Source organism: Thunnus thynnus, chromosome 14, assembly GCF_963924715.1.
Source record: "Thunnus thynnus chromosome 14, fThuThy2.1, whole genome shotgun sequence".
NCBI classification, from domain to species: domain Eukaryota; kingdom Metazoa; phylum Chordata; class Actinopteri; order Scombriformes; family Scombridae; genus Thunnus; species Thunnus thynnus.
In genome coordinates, this window is record NC_089530.1 from 13,847,786 (window position 1) to 13,870,621 (window position 22,836).

General features: G+C 38.0%; 1 protein-coding gene across 1 annotated transcript; it reads right to left on the bottom strand.

Moving 5' to 3' along the window:
* Nucleotides 1–1,192: 1,192 nt before the first annotated feature.
* On the bottom strand, nt 1,193–15,705 carry LOC137196973 (NLR family CARD domain-containing protein 3-like). Its single transcript, XM_067610001.1, has 11 exons — nt 15,569–15,705; nt 11,557–11,693; nt 11,310–11,459; nt 10,917–11,048; nt 10,287–10,365; nt 9,907–10,135; nt 7,945–9,742; nt 7,653–7,826; nt 4,656–4,808; nt 4,282–4,328; nt 1,193–4,129 (listed from the first exon to the last, which is right to left on the bottom strand). Exons 2-11 carry the CDS (start codon nt 11,643–11,645, stop codon nt 3,573–3,575), a joined length of 3,408 nt encoding a protein of 1,135 aa, XP_067466102.1. The 5' UTR covers nt 11,646–11,693; nt 15,569–15,705; the 3' UTR covers nt 1,193–3,572.
* Nucleotides 15,706–22,836: the final 7,131 nt, after the last annotated feature.

A 22,836-nucleotide genomic window follows, 5' to 3' on the forward strand; every position in this document is an offset into this window, starting at 1 on the left:
ACACTTATTAGACATACATACATACATCTGGGTTATGTGATCATTGTCAAACAGAGAAGTCAGTAGAACATGTGATATGAGTATGTCAACAATACCCTGCACATACAGAAAGAGACACAAAGTATGGATTGGAAAAAAATCAGTAAAAATTTTATTTAATCAGGGTCAGAGGTTACTCAAAAGAAACAATACTTATAAATATAATGTAGCTTTTTAAAAGTACTAATTAAGAGATACTATATATATTTTTTTGTGATTTTTACTGTCCTTGTTTTTATTGTACTCTTATGAGACCGGCGAAAGCAAATCCCTGATGTAGCCTCCACATGATTTAAAACACATAAAAATACTTTGCTTTGAATAATTATTTGTCTTTTTAAAATTATTATATCTAATTTTCCTCTCACACACAAAAAAAACATCTGTAAACAAGACTTATAAACAAACACACCCCACATTCAAAAACAGAACAAGAATTTAAAAAAGCCTGACTAGATGGAGATATATACATCAATGTTTCCGCCTATATCAGCCTATTGTTAAAGAAAAGCATATGGTGAAGAATAACGATATTAGATATCACACAGAACGGACTTTGGGCCCCAAGTACTCTCATGAAAACCATGTACGTTGCTTCGAAGCCTCTCAATTTGTATCCAAAAGGAAAAGAATAAAATGTAATAAATTAACCAAAGCAAAAGAATGTAGTGATTTAGCCGTTCCTAACCTGCAGAGCTATTTTAACACAACACAAATAAATACAATAATGACATGGCTGAACAACAAGCAAAGTGGTTAATGACTGAGAAAGAATCCATACCAATATCCATAAAAACACTACTGTATATAGAAAAAAGGATTATTCATAAATCAAAGGACTAAAAAGATGGGTAGATAACACACTAAAAAGCTGGAAAAATATATGTAAAGCCCACTAAAAAAATAACGACTTGGTATACTTCAGAGAAATGGCATGGGATCCCCAATTTGAACCAAACAGGATAGATAACATACTGCAAGTATAGGCATCAAAAGGATTAAAAACATATTCACAAATGCTGACAAACAATACCGTAAACTCATTTCAGTCATTAGTCTTTAGGTATGGATTAGTACAAAATCATTTTTATAAATATCTGCAAGGACCTGTCAAAATGTGGTGTAAATTTAAGATGAATTCACAGATAGCAAGTTGTCGTTCAGAGTTTTATTGCAATATCCAGAGTACACAGCACAGTTAGCACTAGTACAATTTGCTAGACATATCTGTCATCCTAACAGGTGTCTTTTAATTAATGCACAATGTCCTATTCATTCATAGCCTTATCTATGTTTCTTCCTTAGGGAGTTTTCTTCTCTGCCTCTGTTTACTGAGAAGTAGAAGTTGAAGGCTGAATCATACAGTTTGCTTTTGTTAACTTATTGGAAAATGGAACATGTTCACTTAGCTGTAAGACAGTATAACATAAAACAATATAACATAATTTGAAGACAATAAACAAAAAGTATAAGCTTCCATTTCACAACATTTTTTAAAAAACAAACTATTAAAGAAATATACCCTTTAATTACCTTTCTGATTAAAAAGCATAACAAGGTAATCAAAAACACATAAGAAAATATCTAAAACTTTTGAGAATGATATAGACACCAATAATAGCATTCAACAAAAATGGATTTCTGAAATAGATCAGCTGAATGAAGAATGAAAGCAAGTGTGCAGATATATTCATAAAACAACAAATTCTAAATATTGAAGGGAATGGAAAAAAGGGAAAATTATATACAAGATTTTTTATTACTCCAAATATACTTTCTAAAATTAACACATCAATGAAATCAGATTGCTGGAGAAAATGGGGTGAGACAAAGGCAAACCACTCACACATTTTCTTTTTCTGTCCTATTTTAAAATTATTTTGGCATTGAGTCATAGCGGGTATCGTGTATTGGCTCAATATGAAAAAAACAATTAACCCAATACATATTATTCTTGTAAAATCACCACCAGAGCTAATGCAGAAAACAGATCAGTACCTATATAGAATACTCAGAATCGCAGCCCTGAAGGAAATAACTAGGGATTGGCTAAAACCATGAAGTCCATCAGTTCAAAGATGAAAAGTAACAATACAGGAAATCTCAGAAATGGAGAGAATAACATATCGCATTGTAAATAAAGAGACATAAAAGACGTATAAAAGACATTGGTTTAAGTGGATGAGATATGAGGCCACCAATTAACTTATACTCAGAATAACAAAAGAATTTACAAAAGGACAGAGGCAGATCTTGGGAAAACAAATAAACATATAGACATACTTAATGCATACATTTAGAGGAGCAGAAGACACACATACACACACATTGTATGTATGTATAAAATGTATGTATTAACAAATAAATACTTGATGAATACGTGATGAAATTACTATAATGATTTTTTTTCTTCTGGTTTTTATCACCAGGTGTATAAAATACAAAAAACAACGCATTTTGTGGGTGTATCTATTTATGAACTGTTTATTACAATAAAAGTATGAAAAGTTGTATCCCTGAGACCAGTTTCTCAAACCATCTGGAGAAACAAGGAGTGCTGGTAGCCCTGAATTCCTTGAGAATTATCCTCTTTGCTATTTACATACAAAACATAAGGGTCTACTGTACAGTATGTGGCAGTGCACGAGAAGCTTTGGAACAACCAAATAAGGCAACTAGTGCATCAGGTTCAATCTGTAAATCATAATTTTATACCAAGTAACGATATCCTGCCAAAAAGGGACAATATTAGGACAAAACCAGAAAATATGACCTAGAGTACCTTTTGAGAAGTTATATCTGTCACAAATATCAGATACCTTAGGATACATTTTGATCATCTTTTCTTTTGATAATCTTTTCTGCCTTGTCCCACGCTTAATATGTACTGGAGGCTACAAGTTTCCACATAACACTTGTGTAAGTAGCATACTGGACCATTATCGGCTCCAAACTAGTTGTAATGTCACAAATCATGCTCATAAAGTTTCACGCATTTAATTCAGATTTAAGATGGGCACAGAGAAAGTTTGGCAGGGGTGTACAGGACATCTACAGTACCAATTTTACAATATGAAGGACAGGAGGCAGTTGACAACAAAGCTAAGGCAGACATGCTAGTTAAAACATTTAAAAGAGTGCATAGCTCAGAGAAAATAAGTTCAGCAAACAAAAGAACAAAAGAAGAGGGAGGAGAAGTTGAAGAGGTCAAAAAGTATGAAATAGGTCAAATTGTCAGTGAATTTTCAGAATGCCCTCTGCTAGATCACAAAGCAAGCTACTTCAAATGGTCCGTTGTATTTATAGATTGTAAATTTAGGATTTGAGCAGATCATTGCAGTTCAAATATTTACAAGGGTTCAAATGTCAAATAAAAAGCAACAGCGCTAGTGTAAATTGATCTCATATTACTTATTACTTATTTCTTCTAAATGAGACAGACCCGCACCAGTTGTGTCAGAGCAGTGCCAGCACAGGCCCCAGGGCAGCTGCATTGGCTGCACTGCCTGTTTACACCACTGAGACTCCCCCTCTTACAGTGAACACAGAGACAGATAGGAATCAGGGGATTCAGACCAGAACCCAAACCCAGCATACAGATCCTGAGTGAATGTTATGTTGAAGGTGTGGATATGGATCAGTGTGTCAGAGGAGACTCTGTAGAAAGACAGAGTGCCAGCAGGACAGTCCACATACACTGCTACTCTGTTAGAGACCGAGGAGGAGGGGGAAGAGGAGGAGGAGGAGGGAATGGATGTTCCACTGTTATTGTGCCAGATACAGAAACTACCCTCAGAGCACCTCAGAGCCCAGGACTGATTATTCATTCCAAACCTGCATTCATCTTTGTCTCCTCTCCTTCTGATTCCTCTGTAAGACACTGATACATGAACCCCTCCTTTCCACTCGACCTCCCAGTAACAGCGACCAGTCAGAACATTTCTACACAGCAGCTGAGGCCAGTATTCAAATCTGTCTGGATGATCAGGATATGACTGATCCTCCTTCACAAGTGTCACCTTCCTGTTGTTGTCAGACAGTTTGAGTTTTGTGTTTACTGTGCTTAGATCCAGTGTGAGTTCACAGAAATCTGATCGAGAGAACAAGACACAATACAGCTGCAGTTATTGGTCTATCATCTGTTTGGTGATGACACCATCTTAATCCTCAATAGGTAGTGAATAAGTGATGACAGTTTGAAGTTTGCTTTGTTTTTATGAATCAAATGAAAAATACACTTACACTTCCTCAGCCCTGGTGTCAACCATTGGACTCCAGCAGGTTGCATCCTGAAAGGAGGAGGGGGATCAGAGCAGCACGTTCTCTTTCAGCATGCAAACATGGACGTTACATTGCTCTCTACTGTCTACTGTTTTATATTTCTGTTCAAATGTGGGGTTGAGCTTTGATAAGACTTTTATCCCATCTGAATCCAGTATCCCATTTCTTCTGAAACCCTGATTGAATCTAATCAGGTTTAGTTTTCAACATTTACAGGAAACTTCAGTTAGAAATGACAATAACTCAAAGTGTCAAAGTTGAGATATGTGATCAGCTCTGACAGAGAAAATATTTCCAGCCCATCCTCCTCTATAAGAAATTTTATCTCTCCATACCTGAGACCGTACAGTCCAGCAGACAGTCGCTTCTCTCCTGAGTCTCCTGGATGATTGTAGCTCAGATCCAGCTCTCTCAGATGGGAGGGGTTGGAACTCAGAGCTGAGGCCAGAGAAGCACAGCCTTCCTCTGTGATCAGACATCCTGCAAGACTGCAAACACACAAAACAACACACATGTCAAATAGTCACAGAGTACTGCTGTGTGCAGTCAGATACAACAACACACTGTCTCCAAACAAAGTAACTAACAAAAAGATGAACTGAAATGAACTGAATCAGGGAATTCCAGAAAGTTGAGCCCTCAGAGGGGACGGGGGTGGCGGAAGAGCTCCTTGACTGGACGGATTTAGCAACATCAGATCTAAGTAATGGAGAAATGACTAACAACCATCAATGCCCTTGTGGAAAGGTGTGCAAGAATCAAAGGGGTCTCAAGATCCATCAATCTGGAATGAAGTTCTAGTCAATAGCAGAGGCAGCCCTGCACACAAGGGCTAACCCTGGTCAGACACAAAAGTAGGGCCTGGAGTGCTCATAGTGCCCAGAACCTCTTAATGGGCCATCCATTTGCTGCCAGCACCAAGCCAGACCAGTACGAGACAAGACGGATCAAGCGGTCAGCATCCAACTCGACTTCTGTTCGGACCCAGTTTGATCATAACATGAACATGGGTGGCAAAAGGGAAATGCTGACAAGAAACCTTTGGCTGTGACATCACTTATGATCAACTAAGGCTGGGTGATAACATGATAGCAATTATCTTGATATAATTTTCTTCAATAGAAATATATAACAAATGTTCGATAAATATTCAATATAATGAAACTGAGCTGGCTGGGTCAGCTCGCACTGGCTACTGCTTCCAGTTCACTGAATCTCGCCTCCATCATGGCAAATAAACTACATTTATTACATGTACCATAATCTTTAAATGTGGCAGAGCTATAGCTAAACATAAGACACACCAAACGGGGGAGCAGGAGAGTGGGAGGGAGAAAGGGAAGCCATCACTAGCTGCTAGGCTAAAGTAGCTAGCAGATCTGAATAGCATGTAAACAACTGCAAAAAAGTCTCTAAAATGAGAGAGCTATGAGTGCTTGAGCAGAACTTGTGTAAGTATAAATGTACAGCTGGTAATTAGCTGCTGTAATGAAGAATATAGCAAAATTAGCTGGGTAGATATAGAGCAGAAAAAACATCATCAGTAACACAGAAACGCTAGCAACTGGAGATAAGACAATACGCTTACCTCAGCATGTCAGGTGACAACTTCATCTGGACAGAAGTGATTTCTGTACGCTACGTATTGTGGTTGTTTTCATTTGCATAATTTGATTGGAATTTAAATGCTTACATTATCATGTGTTACTGGATATGTCTGACAACCCTCTGGTTTTGCAATGGCCCTTAGATTTGTGTCTTGCCCTTGGCTGCACTGTTAGGGTGCTTTTCATTACGCTAACATGTCTCCTCGTTTCCATCACTCGTGATTCTTCCTTGCGCCTTAGCTCCTCCCAGCGAGGATATGAGAGAGAAATGCGAGGAAGAGATGCTAGGACGGAGGAATTTTATTTATCAAACGGGACGTCCTCGCTCACACCAGCGTCATTTTGAGGAGACAACAAGTTGTCATGACACACTTCACCCTAAATGTCAAATATGAATAAGTCAGTAGTAGAAATTACTAAGTAATAGTTTAAACTCTAAAATTTGCATTAAAAATTCATGTACAATTAATGAAGACTTTTCACTTTTACTTAATAATTTCCACATATTGATAGCTGGAAGGAAAACACCTGAAAAACACCTGATAGTAGAGTGTTTTTATGACTGATTCATGATTCAGTAATCTTTATTTTATGAGTAAATAGGCTATGATCAGCTGCTGTTGTGCTTTCATTACTTCTCCACAGGTAGTTTTCCTGATCTGCTGTATTACAATAACAGCCCCACTGTTTACTCTTCCATCAGATCAGCTGACCAATCAATACACACTTTGGGTTAAAGGGGTGTTGCAGTCCGTTAAAACACTTCCGCATAGGATACTCCTCCTCGCTCCTTGTCTCCTCCAGGTACATTTAAGGGATTGGAAGATCCTCCATGATGGCGGAGGGAGATCGGTTTCCGGGTCACAGAGGAGAGAGGACGCGAGGAAGCACAGAATTAGTGTATTGAAAAGCACCCTTAGCGTGTTTCTCCCTTCAGGTCCAGGTAGGCTTAGACTGTATTAGTGCAACTGGGTGCACCTGGCCTGTCCATCCAGAATGCATCTAGGATCAGCCATCCCCATTCTTTTCTCTCTCACACTTCATTGCTGGCTCTCCTCCTTGCTCCAAATGTTTTCTTTTGTTTGGTTGTGTTACGCTTCTCTTTAATTTACACCATACCACACTACACATTCAAGCATCCACTCACCAACACCACTGATCTACTGACTGACCATTTCACACATTTGATTAATATTTTGTTGCAATTTCTTAAAAAATAAATATAATTGATTAATTTTGAGTACAACCATTTTATTTCCCTTTATTTGTCATGGCTTAAGAGCCAGGTCATAACATATGTAACTAACTTGCAGCCATCTTACTTGTGTGCTGTATCACACTGCAGCGCTTAATTTTTCTATTAAGATATTTATTTTGTTCAGGAAAAAGGATTTTACTTAATTTTACTCATGCATATTTCGAGGTTGAAAAAAGATTTTATCATTATAATTGTTTTGAATATTCTATTTATAGATTTGTGAAATGTTCTGCTGCTTGGCAAGTGTTTGTCATGTTCTGACCATAAAGAATAGTTTAAAACCCCAATTAACTGTCTGGTTTCATCAACTGTTACAATTCAACAACAAAAGGAAAAACAAAAGAAAATGCTGAAAAACCTGCATGGAAAGTAATTCTCTACTGCTTTAGTAAAAACTGGTTTGACAAATCATATCAGCAGAGACAATCCTACATGTTCATCTGTTGAACAGTTTGATGAATCCTGACCTGAGAGTTTCCAGTGTACAGTGTGGACTCTCCAGTCCAACACACAGCTGCTTCACTCCTGAATCCTTAAGGCTGTTGTTACTTAGATCGAGCTCTCTCAGACTGGAGGACTGGGAGCTGAGAACTGAGGACAGAGCTGCACAACTTCTCTCTGAGAGGTCACAGCCACTCAGCCTGGAGAGGAAATATAAAGGGGAAAAAATAGCAAGAAGTTATTTATTTTTCTCTCCTGTTGAAAAGACAGCAGAGTATTTAAATAATGATGAATTAATGCAACTATCTGTGTACTTACAGAGCTTTCTTGGAGGCGCTGACCACTGGCAGTAGCCTCAGAAGAGTCTCCTCTGAAGCAGAGTATTTCTTCAGGTCAAACACATCCAGATCTTTGTCTGATGACAGTAAGATGAAGACCAGAGCTGACCACTGAGCAGGAGACAGTTTCTTTCTGGAGATTGTTCCTGTTATCAGGTACTGTTTGATCTCCTCTACTAGAGAATGATCATTCAGTTCATTCAGACAGTGAAATAGATTGATGCTTCTCTCTGGAGTAGGATTCCCCTCGATTTTCTTCTTAATGTACTTGACTGTTTCCTGATTGGTCTGTGAGCTACTTCCTGTCTGTGTCAGCAGGCCTCGTAGGAGAATCTGATTGGTCTGCAGTGAAAGACCGAGGAGGAAGCGGAGGAACAAGTCCAGGTGTCCATTTGGACTCTGTAAGGCCTCATCCACAGCACTCTGGTACAGATGTGTTCTTGCAGATTCTTTTATAGTTCCAGACTTCTGGGATGTTTGCTCTTCTGCTAGCAGATTGACTCCAGAGTTGATGAACATCAGATGGACATAAAGAGCAGCCAGAAACTCCTGAACACTCAGATGGACAAAGCAGAACACTTTCTCCTGGTACAGCCCTCTTTCCTCTTTAAAGATCTGTGTGAACATTCCTGAGTACACTGAGGCTGCTCTGATATCCATCCCACACTCTGTCAGGTCTGATTCATAGAAGATCATGTTGCCTTTCTGCAGCTGCACAAAAGCCAGTTTTCCCAGAGACTCAATCATCTTCCTGTTTTCGTTATTCCAGTGTGGATCAGTCTCAGCTCCTCCATCATACTTGACGTTCTTCCGTTTGGACTGAACCACCAGGAAGTGGATGTAGATCTCAGTCAGGGTCTTGGGTAGCTGTCCTCTCTCTCTGCTTTTCAACACATCCTCCAGAACTGCAGCAGTGATCAAGCAGAAGACTGGGATGTGGCACATGATGTGGAGGCTTCGTGATGTCTTGATGTGGGAGATGATGGTGCTGGCCTGCTTCTTGTTACTGAATCTCTTCCTGAAGTATTCCTCCTTCTGTGGGTCATTGAACCCTCTGATCTCTGTCATCATGCCGACCCACTCAAGAGGGATCTGACTGGCTGCTGCAGGTCGTGTGGTTATCCAGAGGCGAGCAGAGGGAAGCAGTTTTCCCATGATGAGGTTTGTCAGCAGCACATCCACTGAGGTGGACTCTGTAACATCAGTCAGGATCTCATTGTTGTGGAAGTCCAGAGGAAGTCGACACTCATCCAGACCGTCAAAGATGAACACAACCTGGAAGTCTTCAAATCTGCAGATTCCTGCTTCTTTTGTTTCAGTAAAGAAGAGATGAACAAGTTCCACCAAGTTGTAGGTTTTATCTTTCAGCATATTCAGCTCTCTGAAAGTGAATGGAAATAAGAACTGTATGTCTTGGTTGGCTTTCTCTTCAGCCCAGTCCAGAGTGAACTTCTGTGTTAAGACTGTTTTCCCCATGCCAGCCACTCCCTTTGTCATCACTGTTCTGATTGGTTCATCTCTTCCAGGTGAGACTTTAAAGATGTCTTCTTGTCTGATTATTGTTTCTGGTCCGACAGGATTCCTGGATGCTGTTTCAATCTGTCTGACCTCATGTTCATCATTGACCTCTCCATTGCCTCCCTCTGTGATGTAGAGCTCTGTGTAGATCTGATTTAGTAGGGTTTGGTTTCCTGCTTTGGCCATCCCCTCAAACACACACTGGAACTTCTTCTTCAGGTTAGACTTGAGTTTACGTTGACAAACTGGAGCAGGAGTTTCTGAATGACCACACAAGAAATATGATCAATAATTATTGATAATTAATAAATAAAATATGACAATTTAAAGAATGCATATGTGAACATATTTCCTGTCATCTTTTAAGACATCAATAAATGTCTCATTTATCCATCATGTTAAATCTTTATAGAAGTCCTTTTACTGCTCTGCAGACGGTCAGCCAGCTCCTCCTCCTTCATTCTCCTCAGGAAGTGCATTGTGATATTCAGAAATGCCTCTCTTGTGCTCCTCCTCTGCTCTTCCTCCTCACTATCCAACACCTCCTCATCCTTCCTCTGACTCTCTAAGCATTCTTGGTAAACTGAACTCAGAAACGTCTGCATCTTCTTCAGCTCGTTCTTCACAAAAGTGACAATGTTCTCCTCCAGCAGCTGGAACATAAATGAAACAATCAAACTAAAATCATGAAGCAAACATCAGATCTATGTTGGACAGACTGACAATCCACTGGTCTACAAAGAGCAGCATGGAGATGATTGTGAACAGAATATATGTTTAAGTAGTTGTTGTACATGTACAGACCATAAATATGTGGTCCAGGTGTGTTTGATGCTGCTGGGCAGACTGACCACTGAGAATCTCTAAGCTCTTCTGGTCCACTCTGTGAAGGAATCATGAAGAATGAGCTCACATTTAATCTGTCCACAAAGAGTCAAACACAAGCTAAAGGTCCATCAAGTGACATTTGGGTGTGAACAGAGAATTAGATGACTCCCTGTAGTGGTAAAGCTTTACTAGTCCTGCTGATCCAACTGAGAATTATCAGCTCAGTCTGTTGGTAGCTTTCAGCTTAGTGTTTTGCTTCATCAGTCAGTTTGGTTTAGTCCCAACAACTGTCACCAACACTACATAAAGCTCTCCCTCCCTCACATGCAAGTGACATGGAGCAAGGCAGCTAGAGCCAATGTGTGGTTTTATCAGACTGGTTGTACTGGGCCTGAGTGACTGTGAGGCAGAGTGCTGCTGAAAGTGCGTTGCTCAGAGAATGTCATCTGACTCAGTTTGACTGTTTTAATATAAAAACAACAAACTGAAATGATCTAATTACAGACATTATGGATCAACTTACTCATATCAGAAATATCAATGAATTGTCTGACTCTCAAATAATTCAATGAGAACTATTTATCCGAACCCGCCCGAACAACTTACTTTTTATCAGATGAATGTTGTTGTTTAAAATCAATAAAAAAACCCTTTGACCGGTCACTCTTGAGGGACACACAGCTCAGTTCAGGTTCAGGTTCAGGTTCAAGTCCAGGAGAGTCAGGTTTCTGATGGACCCTGATAGAAAAGAAATGCTTAAGTTTTCTTACAGGTCATGTATTTAGTAAAATTCTTCCTGGATAAAAACATTTCCAAAATATGTAATTTTAACTGTTTTAATATAAACAACAACAAACTAAAATTATCTAATTACAGACATTATGGATTAATTTACTCATACCGGAAATATCAATTGTCTGACTCTCAAATAATTCAATGAGAACTATTTATCCTGATTTAGATTTAAGCTCAAATTGTCCAATTGCCCGAACAACTTACTTTTCATCAGTTGTCAAATGTTGTCGTTTAAAATCAATAAAAAAACCCTTTGACCGGTCGCTCTTGAGGGATACACAGCTGGGTTCAGGTTCAGGTTCAGGTTCAGGTTCAGGTTCAGGTTCAGCAAAGTCTGGACTGTGCTTCCTTTTTCTTCAACAAAACACACACACAGCTTTGAGTGTGAATAATGATAGTGTAGTGATTTGATTGAAGAACAGTCATGGACAGTTAGAGATCCTTTTCTCACCTCTGAGCTTTGGTCTGGCTGTCATGTTTCCCACACAGAGAGCTTTTAGAGGGAAGGACTCCCTCCTCTCTGTCCTCATACTGATTCATGCTGCTGGAGTCACATCCAAATCAGTCACACACACTTTCTGCTTTCATCTGGGGAGGAAACACAAATCATCCTTTACATAATTTCTCCTGTGAAATCATAAATATCAGCTGCTCCTCCTGTGATTGGCTGTTATTTTCTATTATGTATCAGTTTGAGGCTTAGAGAACTGCCATCAGCAGCTGTACTTCATCAGTCCACTAGAATGGCGTCATGAAGTGAAGAGCAGCACACATGATGCAGTGATTTACATTCACTGGCACACACTGACTGAACTTGAAAGGATGCTTCATTAATATTCAGTACATTCAACTACACTAAACAACATTTAAAAAGTTTCAAATGTGTATGATTATGAATGATCCTCCATATTAACAAATTAGTCAGTGTGTGCATGATACAAAAGCAGATCAGCTGTTCCATATTGTCATCCAGATTATTATATTTTACTTTTCATGGGATTTCTTTTACAGTGAATACAAACTGAATACAAAAATTGGCACTGGTCTGTTCAAAGCTGTGTTCAACTTGTTTGATAACAGGATGAACTAATATACAATGCATTATTTAGTTTTTCTGTTTTCATGTGAATTAAAAATGGAAATTCACATGCTTTTACAGTTTTCGTCTTCAAATTGGCAATTGGAATAGAAATCGAACCAAAAGCAGAAAACAACTTGCTTCTCGCTTTTATTGTTATAACTGTATTATCTGCCCCTACTGCATCTATACAAAAACATAGTCATTGGCTATGCTTTTTATAGGACAGATAGATAGATAGATAGATAGATAGATAGACAGATAGATAGATAGATAGATAGATAGATAGATAGATAGATAGATAGATAGATAGCCATGAGAACATGATTTCAGTTGGGGGCGAGAGGGTGCTGCCTATTGACCACCAGCTTGCGCTGCTCGACATAACTTAAAAGGCAATATGCCCCCCCCCCCCAGGGGGCCATACTGTTGGACAAATCTGTTGGACAAATAAAAATAATTGGTTCTTCATAGTTGTAATGTGTTTCTGCCAGAATAGATGTTTATTTTTTCTTAAGTGTACGTCATAGTTCATGTACTAACTGCAGCTGGCATGAGGGTAACGGCTTATGACTGATAAGTCAAAAGGGGGGCGTTGAGGTGTTCTTGGGGGGCGTTTTTGTGTCTGTTTTTAATGCCACTTTAGTCCTACATTTGAATAAACATTTTCACAATTTCATTAGACTTCAGGGTTTTCCCATGTTTTTTCACAGCACTATCAAGTCTATTTTCTTCTGTTTTACGCACATAACTACATACAAATTTGTGTATCGGGCTCTGAGCGCTTTGAAATCACAGGTGACCTTTGCTCAACACTGTACTTGAATGCCTCCTGTGTAGACACACAGGGAAACTATGCTGAGTCTCTACCACGTTTCACTGTCATTTATGGTTGTTCTAGCTTCTCTGTCCTCTCCTCTGCTCTATTTGTCGGTGTTTGTGTTTAGCTGAGTATGTAATGTGTATTAAAATTTGTTAAATTCCTGTAAACTTAGCTACTAGCTGAAAGAGCCCCTCTTCTCAACCAGCAGCAAAGGGAGGAGTACAAAGGACAGGATGAAATACTGACTGATTGATTTGATTTATTGAACAGGACAGTGTGCAGTATTAAGCATAAATGATGCCCTGCACCAGAGTTAGCTTGAAGCTAATTTGAATCTGTAGTCCATTACAATCAAAACATACAACAGCACAACAACAAACAGTACAAAGAAAAAAAACAACAACCAAAAAACCCCCCACGAAGAACACACCATACAAAATGTAAAGCTACACACAACAGCACATCATATACACACACAATGTCAATTAAAAATGAATAATGTAAACTAGGCTCAGTGGTCACACAGCTGATTCGTCTTTAGTTGATTTTTTAATTTGGCCTGATGTCTATGTTCTTCATTCTTTCTAAACTTTACTCAGCATTTTAATGTCAGGAATATTATTCATTTTACTTCTTTTTTTTCAAGTGAGATATTATTGAATTTATGTAGTGACTTCGCTAATAAACACATTACTGTAACTGCTGTAAGAAAAGATATTTTGTCATATTTAAAATATAAATCTATTCTAATCCTGTTTTGAATTAAAAAAAATAATCAAAAATCCCCAGTTCTTTAGTAATGAAAAAGAACCAATGAGTATTAATAAATACTCTTATTTCTTTCTTCTGGCATTTCATTTATTCCATCAATGCAGTCAACAAAACCACATATCACATCACTGTAACTACCATCTCTACTGTTATCAGATCATTTTAACACTAGGAGACACGAACATGGTGAAAACTGTTGGTTATGTTATCTTTAGATGCTTGAAATAATCTGAATTAGGCTGATGAGTGAAGGTAAAATTAATCAGCAACTTCAACCAGGAACCCAACCACAAGAAAAACAGATAGTCAAATATTAACAGACAGTATAGATCTTTATCAACTGAATCATAAAGTCTGATGTGTACCTTTTATTTCTACAAGGAAATAAAAAGTGCTGCAATGTCATTACTGCAGTCTGTTGTATCTCTGTGATATGTGCAAAACAGGACAAAAAAATTGTTTGTGGACGAGATAAAGACAATTTGAATAGGCGCCTAATCAAAACACAATGTTCATTACAGATTTATTATTAGAAAAACTTGACATATAGTGCTAGTGCTGATGGCTTTCAGATAGTGTATACCACTTCTATGTAGCATATACTGTTGACCTGCTATCTCCAAATAAACATCCCCCCCCCCCCCCCCCCCCCCCTCCAAAAAAATGGTAGGGGGCGGGAGTGGAAGAGGTTAATAAATATTGTAATGATAATAGTCCAAAATTGTGTGGATAAGCATAGTTTTCAGTCAAATAAAAACAATACATAAGACAGCATAAGAACAATCATATCACATCAGCAAAATGGCATAGACCAAGAAAAAATGCTGCCAGTATTCTATTGAACACCTTAGCTATGGATACATATCCTTCTGCTTTTTTTCCAGTAGCCTCAGACTTTTTCCTTGGTAGACTGCTCGTTTTCAGTTCAGGAACAATTAATAAGAATGCTTCCTGTTTGGCACTGGCACCAAATTGGCTCTTTCTGATTGGCTGCTGTTCGTGATCAATAACGAGACCTAATGAGAATTTGAATTTCAAATTTCTAACTGTTGCATTTGTTTAACACATAAATATAATTTCTTTTCACATTACTTTTTTGCTCCCTGCACGGGAAACTGACGATATTGATATTCAAACTGTCCAGTTGTATATCTATCTATCTATCTATCTATCTATCCTATAACAAGCATAGTCAATGACAGTTTTTTTTGAAGGGATGCAGTGGGTGCAGATAATATAGATATAACAATAAAAGCGAGAAACAAATTTTCTGGTTTGGGTTTAATTTCTATTTCAGTTGCCATTTCAGGAAAAGCACATGGATTTCCATTTTTAAATTCACACGAAAGACAGAAAACCAAAGTAATGCACTGTATCTTTGTTTATCCTGTTATCAAACAAAACAGCTTTGGTGTACACGGACTATCACCTTAGAAATGTTTTCACTTCAACACTTGCTGCATTTTACTACTTAATATATTTCCTAATCCTGTACATTTTCATGGTGAAATTCAATAAAGATCTTCAGGTGGTCATCAGTAAGTGGTGAAACACTACTAACAATACTGTGTTCAACTACTGAGAATGAACTCATTCCAACTGCTACTCCACACAACAAAATGGCAGACAACATTCCAGCTGTTAGTTAACTTTTAGTTCCGAGCGACTTTTTTAACAACCCAACGGCAGATTTCTGCTGTTTCTAGAAGGGCTAATCACAGCAGTTAGCGCTAACAACATGAACAAAGAGCCATTAAAGTGTAAAACACTGGAAACGGTCGGTTACATTACCTTTGGATGAAGAAATGAGTCTGCGTCACGGGCTGGCTTCAGGTAAATGCATGAAGTAAACCTGGCTGCAGCCTGCAGAACGGGGCGGGGTTCAACGTTGAGCCAACAAGGTTCGTTGTTGTATGAACAACAGGTAACACTTTATAATACAGCCAGGAACCCAACCACAAGAAAAACAGATAGTCAAATATTAACAGACAGTATAAATCTTTATCAACTGAACCTGTGATTACAGGTGGATATAGCTTCAGGAGGGGAAAACTTAAGTGTCTCCACCCGCACTGAAGGGACAACCTTAAAAGATTTCACATTACAGTTTAAAGGATTTGTGGATTCCTGCCCTGAGCTGAAGAACAAAATAAAAAAGACTGCAAAGAAATGTGAACTCCTCCCACTAAAGTGAAAATGTAGAACATAAGAACAAAGTACCTGAAAATTGTTTTTGTTGTTGTTGTTGGTCTGTTACATTTACAATTTAAACATAGTTTCCTGTTTTGTTCTTGTTTTTTTTTTTATTTTTTTTTTTTACTAAAATTAGGCATTTTATAACTACATTTTGATAGATTAGTTAAAATAGATTAGTTAAGAGTTATTTTGTTGTTCAAGTTTTATATATAGTTTTTGTTAAGTTTTATATAGTACAATTTATATAGAATATTTATATTGTATAATAGTAGTTTATATAGTTAAGAAGTTATAAATGAAACATATTCTATTTAATCATGTTCAATAATGTTTTCTCATGGTCTGTTCAAAATGTTGGTCCTATGTGTTGTTAATGACACGTTGCATGTTGTTAGATTGTGACATGTAGTAAGTAAGGATGGGAGAACATAATCCAGCCTGCTCCCTGTTGTTACCATGTATTTATAGGGTAATTAGCGTGTACCTACAGAGTAAGGACTGGGGAACAGTGTGAATTTAATAATTCAGCCTGCTCCCTGTTGTTACCATGTACTTATAGGGTAACTAGTCTATATCTACAGAGTAAGACTGGGAGAACAGCACATACATTGTGGTTTGTGTGTAATTAAAGAATAAAATCATTTTTCATAACTTCCTGCGTACCTTGTTATTGTGTAATTAAAGATATACTATGTATATTATTACATTACTGTATTGTTATTTTTTCATTCTTGGATGACAATACAAGCCTTTGATAGCTGTGCACTGGACAGAGGTAAGATTGCCTGTTATGAGCTGCTGCAGTGCTGGACCAACATGGCTGCTAGGAGCTAATTTTCAAAAGTATAGACCCATTTCTCGACTTGTTCTATTCAAATTCATACAATGAAGTAGAAGACATAAGCATAATAAATCTCTTGAGTGTGGGTGAAGCTTGCCTGTCAAACACACATGCATAAAAAAATGATTGTCATAACTGCCACGAGCAAAAACATTCGATTTTAGTGCAGATATACACATGTAACATACTGATTCATACGAGGAAATTACACCATAAATTCCGGGAAGTTACATGGTAAATGTTGGAAAGTTACACTTTAAAACCCCAATTGTTACTCCCTTGTTTCTCGTTGTTTTGTTTTCTTCCGCTGTACCTACATTTAAGTACGAGTAAGAACCGGAAAGTATTGTAATAAATCTGAGTTTAAACAGAGACCAGAATTTATATGGGATAAATGTCAGAGATCTCAGAATAACCGACACCAGACCACAAAAGTATCAGTCAAAATGACAATCTTTATTAAGTTAACACCAATAAGAAAAGGGTCTTTGGAGTTTCACTAGATAAGATCGTTATGCCACTTGAGGGGGAGTCAGGGCTGGCCACACTATAAAAATACACACCACCATCCAGAGATGCAACACACATCAGGGATAAGAGCACATCACAACAAACTTCAGAAAATGCCTGAGAGCCCACCACACTGCACACAGTGAAGTCACACGTGAAAACAATGTGATTTTGAATGTTTGCGATAAAATATGGGATTAAATAGCAACTTGCAGATAGATAGGCAAGGCAAGGCAAGTTTATTTGCCTTACAGATAGATAGATAGATAGATAGATAGATAGATAGATAGATAGATAGATAGATAGATAGATAGATCGAAAACGGTATTAATCCCGAGGGAAATTTGCATTAAGCAGCCATGAAGGTTGACAAAAATACATGAAAACACCAGTATTAAAACACAGTAAGACATTAAAACACAATAAAAACACAACAGATACAGACACAGATGTTATGGAGATTAAATAGCAGGTGACTGAGTTAATAAATAAATAAATACTCGTCAAATTAAGAGTCAGGTTAAAGTTAATCAACAAACAGGGTGATATCAGTGGGCCTGGCAAAGTCAGATGAATTGTGAAGTCTGAAGTCTCCTTAGCCTGGCTGTCACCTCATATAGGGCGTGGGAGGTGTTGGCCATGATCACCCGCAGTTTTGCCAACAGTCTTTCCTCCACCACTTCCTCCGGTGTGGTCAGCTTCGAGCCAACGACATTCCCGGCTTTTCTATGAGTTTTGTAAAAAAGGCCATGGACCTGTTCATATTTTCCCCTGATATCTCCTGTGTCTGATTATGTTCTATGCATGTGAGCTCTGTGTGCCCACACTGTGCGTGCATGCAAACGCAGCAGTGAGTGAGTGAGACCTGCAGATGACAGCAGAGCTACCTCGGATCACGGTGACGTCAACGAACGAGTGTGTGCGCCCATAAAAATGTGAGTTTAATATTTTCTCATGTTTATGTTACACGCCGTTAGTGTGTATATTTACCCACAAGTGTATTTTGTAGAGTTAGTTGTGGTTTTCTGTCTGTTTACATGACGTGATTCAGAGTTAGCTGCTAGCTTGTAATAATCTGAGAGAGTTGTGCTACTGTATTCAAACTACCGTTTCAGTGCATTTCTGTCATTATTTTTCTATTTTTATATCCTTGTACACTGAATGCTTGTTTATTAGTAACTGTTACAGTGACTGTCATTCATATGTTGTGCAGTTTGCTTATTCACTATTTGCCAATATTTTATATTAGCTAATATTTTATTTATATTTACTAGCCTATGGCTCTGTATGTGACCTGTCATCTGGGTAGATGTCTATGTCTAGCTTAGGTTGATATGTTAGATTCTCGATTGCTAATCAGTCTGTACTGTGTGTTTATTGTTATAGAACCACACACTCTTTAGATAAACAGCCTAAACCTTAGACCTGGACGCTGCATCTCCTTTTTTCTACACTCTCACCTGAACACCACAAATTAGTGTTCTGATAACACACCCTGGAGTGATTGCTGCCACACCCATAGCTCTATCCACATTCTCTCACACAAGTTTGTTCAGTTTGTTGGCGTCCTTCGCCTTGATGCCACCTCCCCAGCACACCACAGCAAAGAAGATGGCATTCATCACAACAGACTAATAAAACATGTGGAGTTTCTTATGACATTCAATCCTGTGAATGATTAGTTCATGGATGATTTTATTGGTTTAACGAGACATAAAGGCAGAAACTAAGACAGAAAAGTTAGCATTGTGAGCAGCGCCCTTAAAACGAGCTTCTTATTTTTTTTCAACAATGCGTCATGTCAGAAAGGAGTCGCTCTCCCCGTCCCAGCTTCAGTACACTGAGCGGTTCCAAGTACTAATGAGTCTGAGCAGTGGTCATTTAGTGAATTTAGTTTTTTGTTTGTTTGTTTGTTTGTTTTGTTTTTGTTGTTGTTTTTTGATAGTTTTGTTTTGCATTTTAATTTTCATCATTGTGAATAATTGTGTTTGTGCAGGCTGCACAAATTCCAGCCTGTCAGGGCCTGAAGTCCACTTTCTTGCAGGAAAAGCAGCAGCTACTATTCGTGTATGGCTGTCTTTTGTGCAGGTGAAGAGTCGTCACTGCTGCCTAACGAATCCTTTATGGGTTGAGAAAATTCTCCTACTTCTTTTGCTGAATAAAATATTTTTTAATAGTGGTAGTTTATTAAATAGTTTATTGTACCCTTGGATTAGATGGAAAATACATTGTCAACAGAGAACGAAGAGAAATATTGGTCTAGGTCATATTTGGTGAGTTATGCTTGCTGTTTATGCATATGTGTTTGTGTGTGAACAAAACACAATCATCTGTATATTCATGACTGTGATCCCTCTGTAGGCAAGGACTCCATCATGTTCTCCAGGTCCTGCGCTGAACAGCTTATTGCTGGGTGACTGTAAGATCCACACGTTTAGGGGTCATGAAATCACTGGGAGCATTCCTTGGTATGATGGTCAGGTTTCCTAAACACACACAGTTATGCGGACAGAGACCATCCGAAATTGACCAAGGCTTAGAAACATTTTTAGAAAGCATACTGAAACAGTAATTGCTTTATCCAATAATACATATAGTAGAAAGCTATGAATTTCACTAACACAAAACACAAACACAAACAGGCAAAAAAAAGCTAAATCTGCAACCACTCTTTCTCTTTTTGTTACTGTACTTCCACCGCAGCTCAATGGGGAAACACTGTCCGAGGAAACACATAGAGGGAATTTTATGCTAAAAAAAACTATAAATGTGGCAGATGTCCACTTGCTATGACTAAATCAGAATGCTGAAGCCTCATAAGCCTCAGGTAAATGTTTAAATGCATTTCTGCACAAAATGACTGTGTGGACACAGTGTCCCCCATCACTTACATTGAAAGCACATTTGAAGGGGATTTTTTAATAGCCAGTATGAACAGGAGGAATAGTTACAGCGAGGAAAACTCCTTTCAGTGTTCATATGAGCACCATACTGTTGTTTAAGACAGAGTTGAAAAATTGTGAACCTGTCCTTAAGCCATACTGTCTCTCAAGGCTGAAATGCTCATTGCATACAGTGCTGGACAGATGGAGAAACAACCCTGCTATTCTTACAATTGGTGAGTCAAAACATGTACAGTTTGGCCAGAAGGTGGCACCAGATTTGGGCCATGTTGTTTACTAAATATAAAAGGGGTCCTCTCTGCCACTTTCATGTTACAGGTAAGTTACAGTTTTAGCAGTTTTCAACTTGTGAATGACATTTGCGTCATCATTCTTATGATTAATTACAACTGGCAATCTTGTATTAATCAGAAAAATCTGACTGAATTGAAAAGATATTAAGGTAATTATATGATAATTTACTGTTAAATTATTTAATGCCCACTACTTTTAACCTGCACGGCCATCTCTGTCTATCACAGCAGTAAAAGAATGCTAGATAACTATTCACTCATAGTGGTGTAAACTACACCATTTAGTTAGTATTAGTGGTATAAGTATAAGTAACTCTTATTTCTAATCTTTTTTTAGTTTAATATTAAGATGTTTTATAGATTTCTGAAGAAATCCACATATTTACCTGGGTGGCAATGTGTGTTTTTTCTCAAGGTGTTTCAGTCACCATTTAACCAAATTTTTGTGCTGCATTTCCTGTCTTTTATTTGATTGTCTTCCCTTTGTAAGGCAGTTTGAAATTCTAATTTAATAAAATAGTAAAACAATAAAGGATTATTATTCTACAGGTTGATGTGATGGTGTGTGTGACCTCTTGCTCAGAAAGGGTCTCCATATATTCTGACTCATGCCCAGCAATCCAGCCACAGAGAACATGGCTACACCTGACAGTTGAACCATAATTAGGAAAAGGAGGCTCATGGGTGCATTATTCACTGCAGTGTGGAACTTTTACATATAAATGAATGTCTGTTGCATTCAAGCCATTACCAAAGGAGTTCACACAATGTTGATTAAGTCTATCATGGGCAGATAAATCTCTATTTCACAGTATACGGAAGGACATTCCTGCGCTGGCCATTTCAATGCGCATCCAGACACTTCTGCCGGCCGAGCCAGCTAACTTTTGGTTAGCCCTCTGCTAACTTGAATGGGGATAAAATAATTTAATCATGCAGCTCTTCTAGACTTTCCAAATGGATCAAATTTTGATAGTGAAACATGTCATTTCGCGGGGGTTGTGTGACACTCAAGGCATTTTATCCACCACCGTAACAGTAGTGACAGAGTAGGCTATGGGGTAGCCTATGACATAAGCATGTGTTGACAGTGTTTTTGTTATTACTCTCACTGCCAGAAGGGAGACAAAAGTCCTGCACTCTAGATTTCGGATGAATGAGCAACCGTCACAGTTCAGGTCAAACTGTATGTTGCTGACCTTTCAGAAGCTACAGGAGCGTGAGCACCAGGAAGTACTCATTTAACAGCCACAGATGTCACTAATGAGGAGGAATTTTTGATTCCTACATATAGAACCTTTAAATTCCTCTCTTACAACCGTTTTGCGAACAACTCTACTGCCTTCATCTGAACGGTTCTCTTCCAAGCTTCTTTTACTGACTCCCTCTAGAGACTGGAGTCCAGTCATCAAAATCCATGTCATCATCTTCATCTACTACCTGAGCCGCCATCCTGATCCAGTCACAAACCAGTTTATGCCAACTGCCAAGTCCAGAGTCCAGAAAATCGTCGTCAAAAGCAAAAAAATATAAACGTTTTATATCCACTTTGACCGCCCTTTGTGTTGTTCCAGCCGAACTTTACAATCATTCCACCACTACCAGTTCTGCACATGTTATTTCAATAAGCCCACGTACAGTGGTGGAAGAAGTATTCAGATCCTTTACTTAAGTAAAAGTATCAATACAGCAATGTAAAAATACTCCATTATAAGTAAAAGTCCTGCATGAAAAATCCTACTTAAGTAAAAGTACGTAAGTATTATCAGCTTGATGTAGTGGTTTGGTCAGTCTGACTGATATAGAAAGTAGAAAGTACAATGTTTCCCTCTGAAATGTAGTGGAATGGAAGTATAAAGTAGCATCAAATGGAAATACCCAAGTGAAGTACAAGTACCTCAATTGTACTAAAGTACAGTACTTGAGTAAATGTACATAGTTACTTTCCACCACCATTCCCAAATAATCTATATAGCAGAAAATAATTTGCCATTTTATTTTCTTATTCTCTCTCTGCTTTAGGTTAGAAGTTTATAGCTGCTATCATATTTTTGTTTGATATTCTTCTGTTCTATATTATTTCAATTAAGGTTTTGGAAAACAAATATATAGCCTTTATAAAGTTAACAGAAAAATAAAATAGAATAATAAAATGATATTAGAATGAAAGAAAAAACACAGAAGTGTCTCAGTGCTGGAACAGCCTGTCTAGGTATTATCAGTACGCACATCGGCTTGCATTTTGAAACAGGTTATACCTGGTTATGTAATTCTTAACTGTAAAAATGCCACATCTAATCAGTATGATACAGTTAA

What these genes read in the sequence shown, in the direction of transcription:
- LOC137196973 (XM_067610001.1), bottom strand. Translation starts at nt 11,645, where the DNA reads ATGAATCAGTATGAGGACAGAGAGGAGGGAGTCCTTCCCTCTAAAAGC. An exon ending in AGCCAGACCAAAGCTCAGAG is followed by an intron (nt 11,460 to 11,556) that starts GTGAGAAAAGGA and finishes GTTTTGTTGAAG; the next exon opens with AAAAAGGAAGCACAGTCCAG. An exon ending in GACACCAGGGCTGAGGAAGT is followed by an intron (nt 4,130 to 4,281) that starts GTAAGTGTATTT and finishes TCTCTCGATCAG; the next exon opens with ATTTCTGTGAACTCACACTG.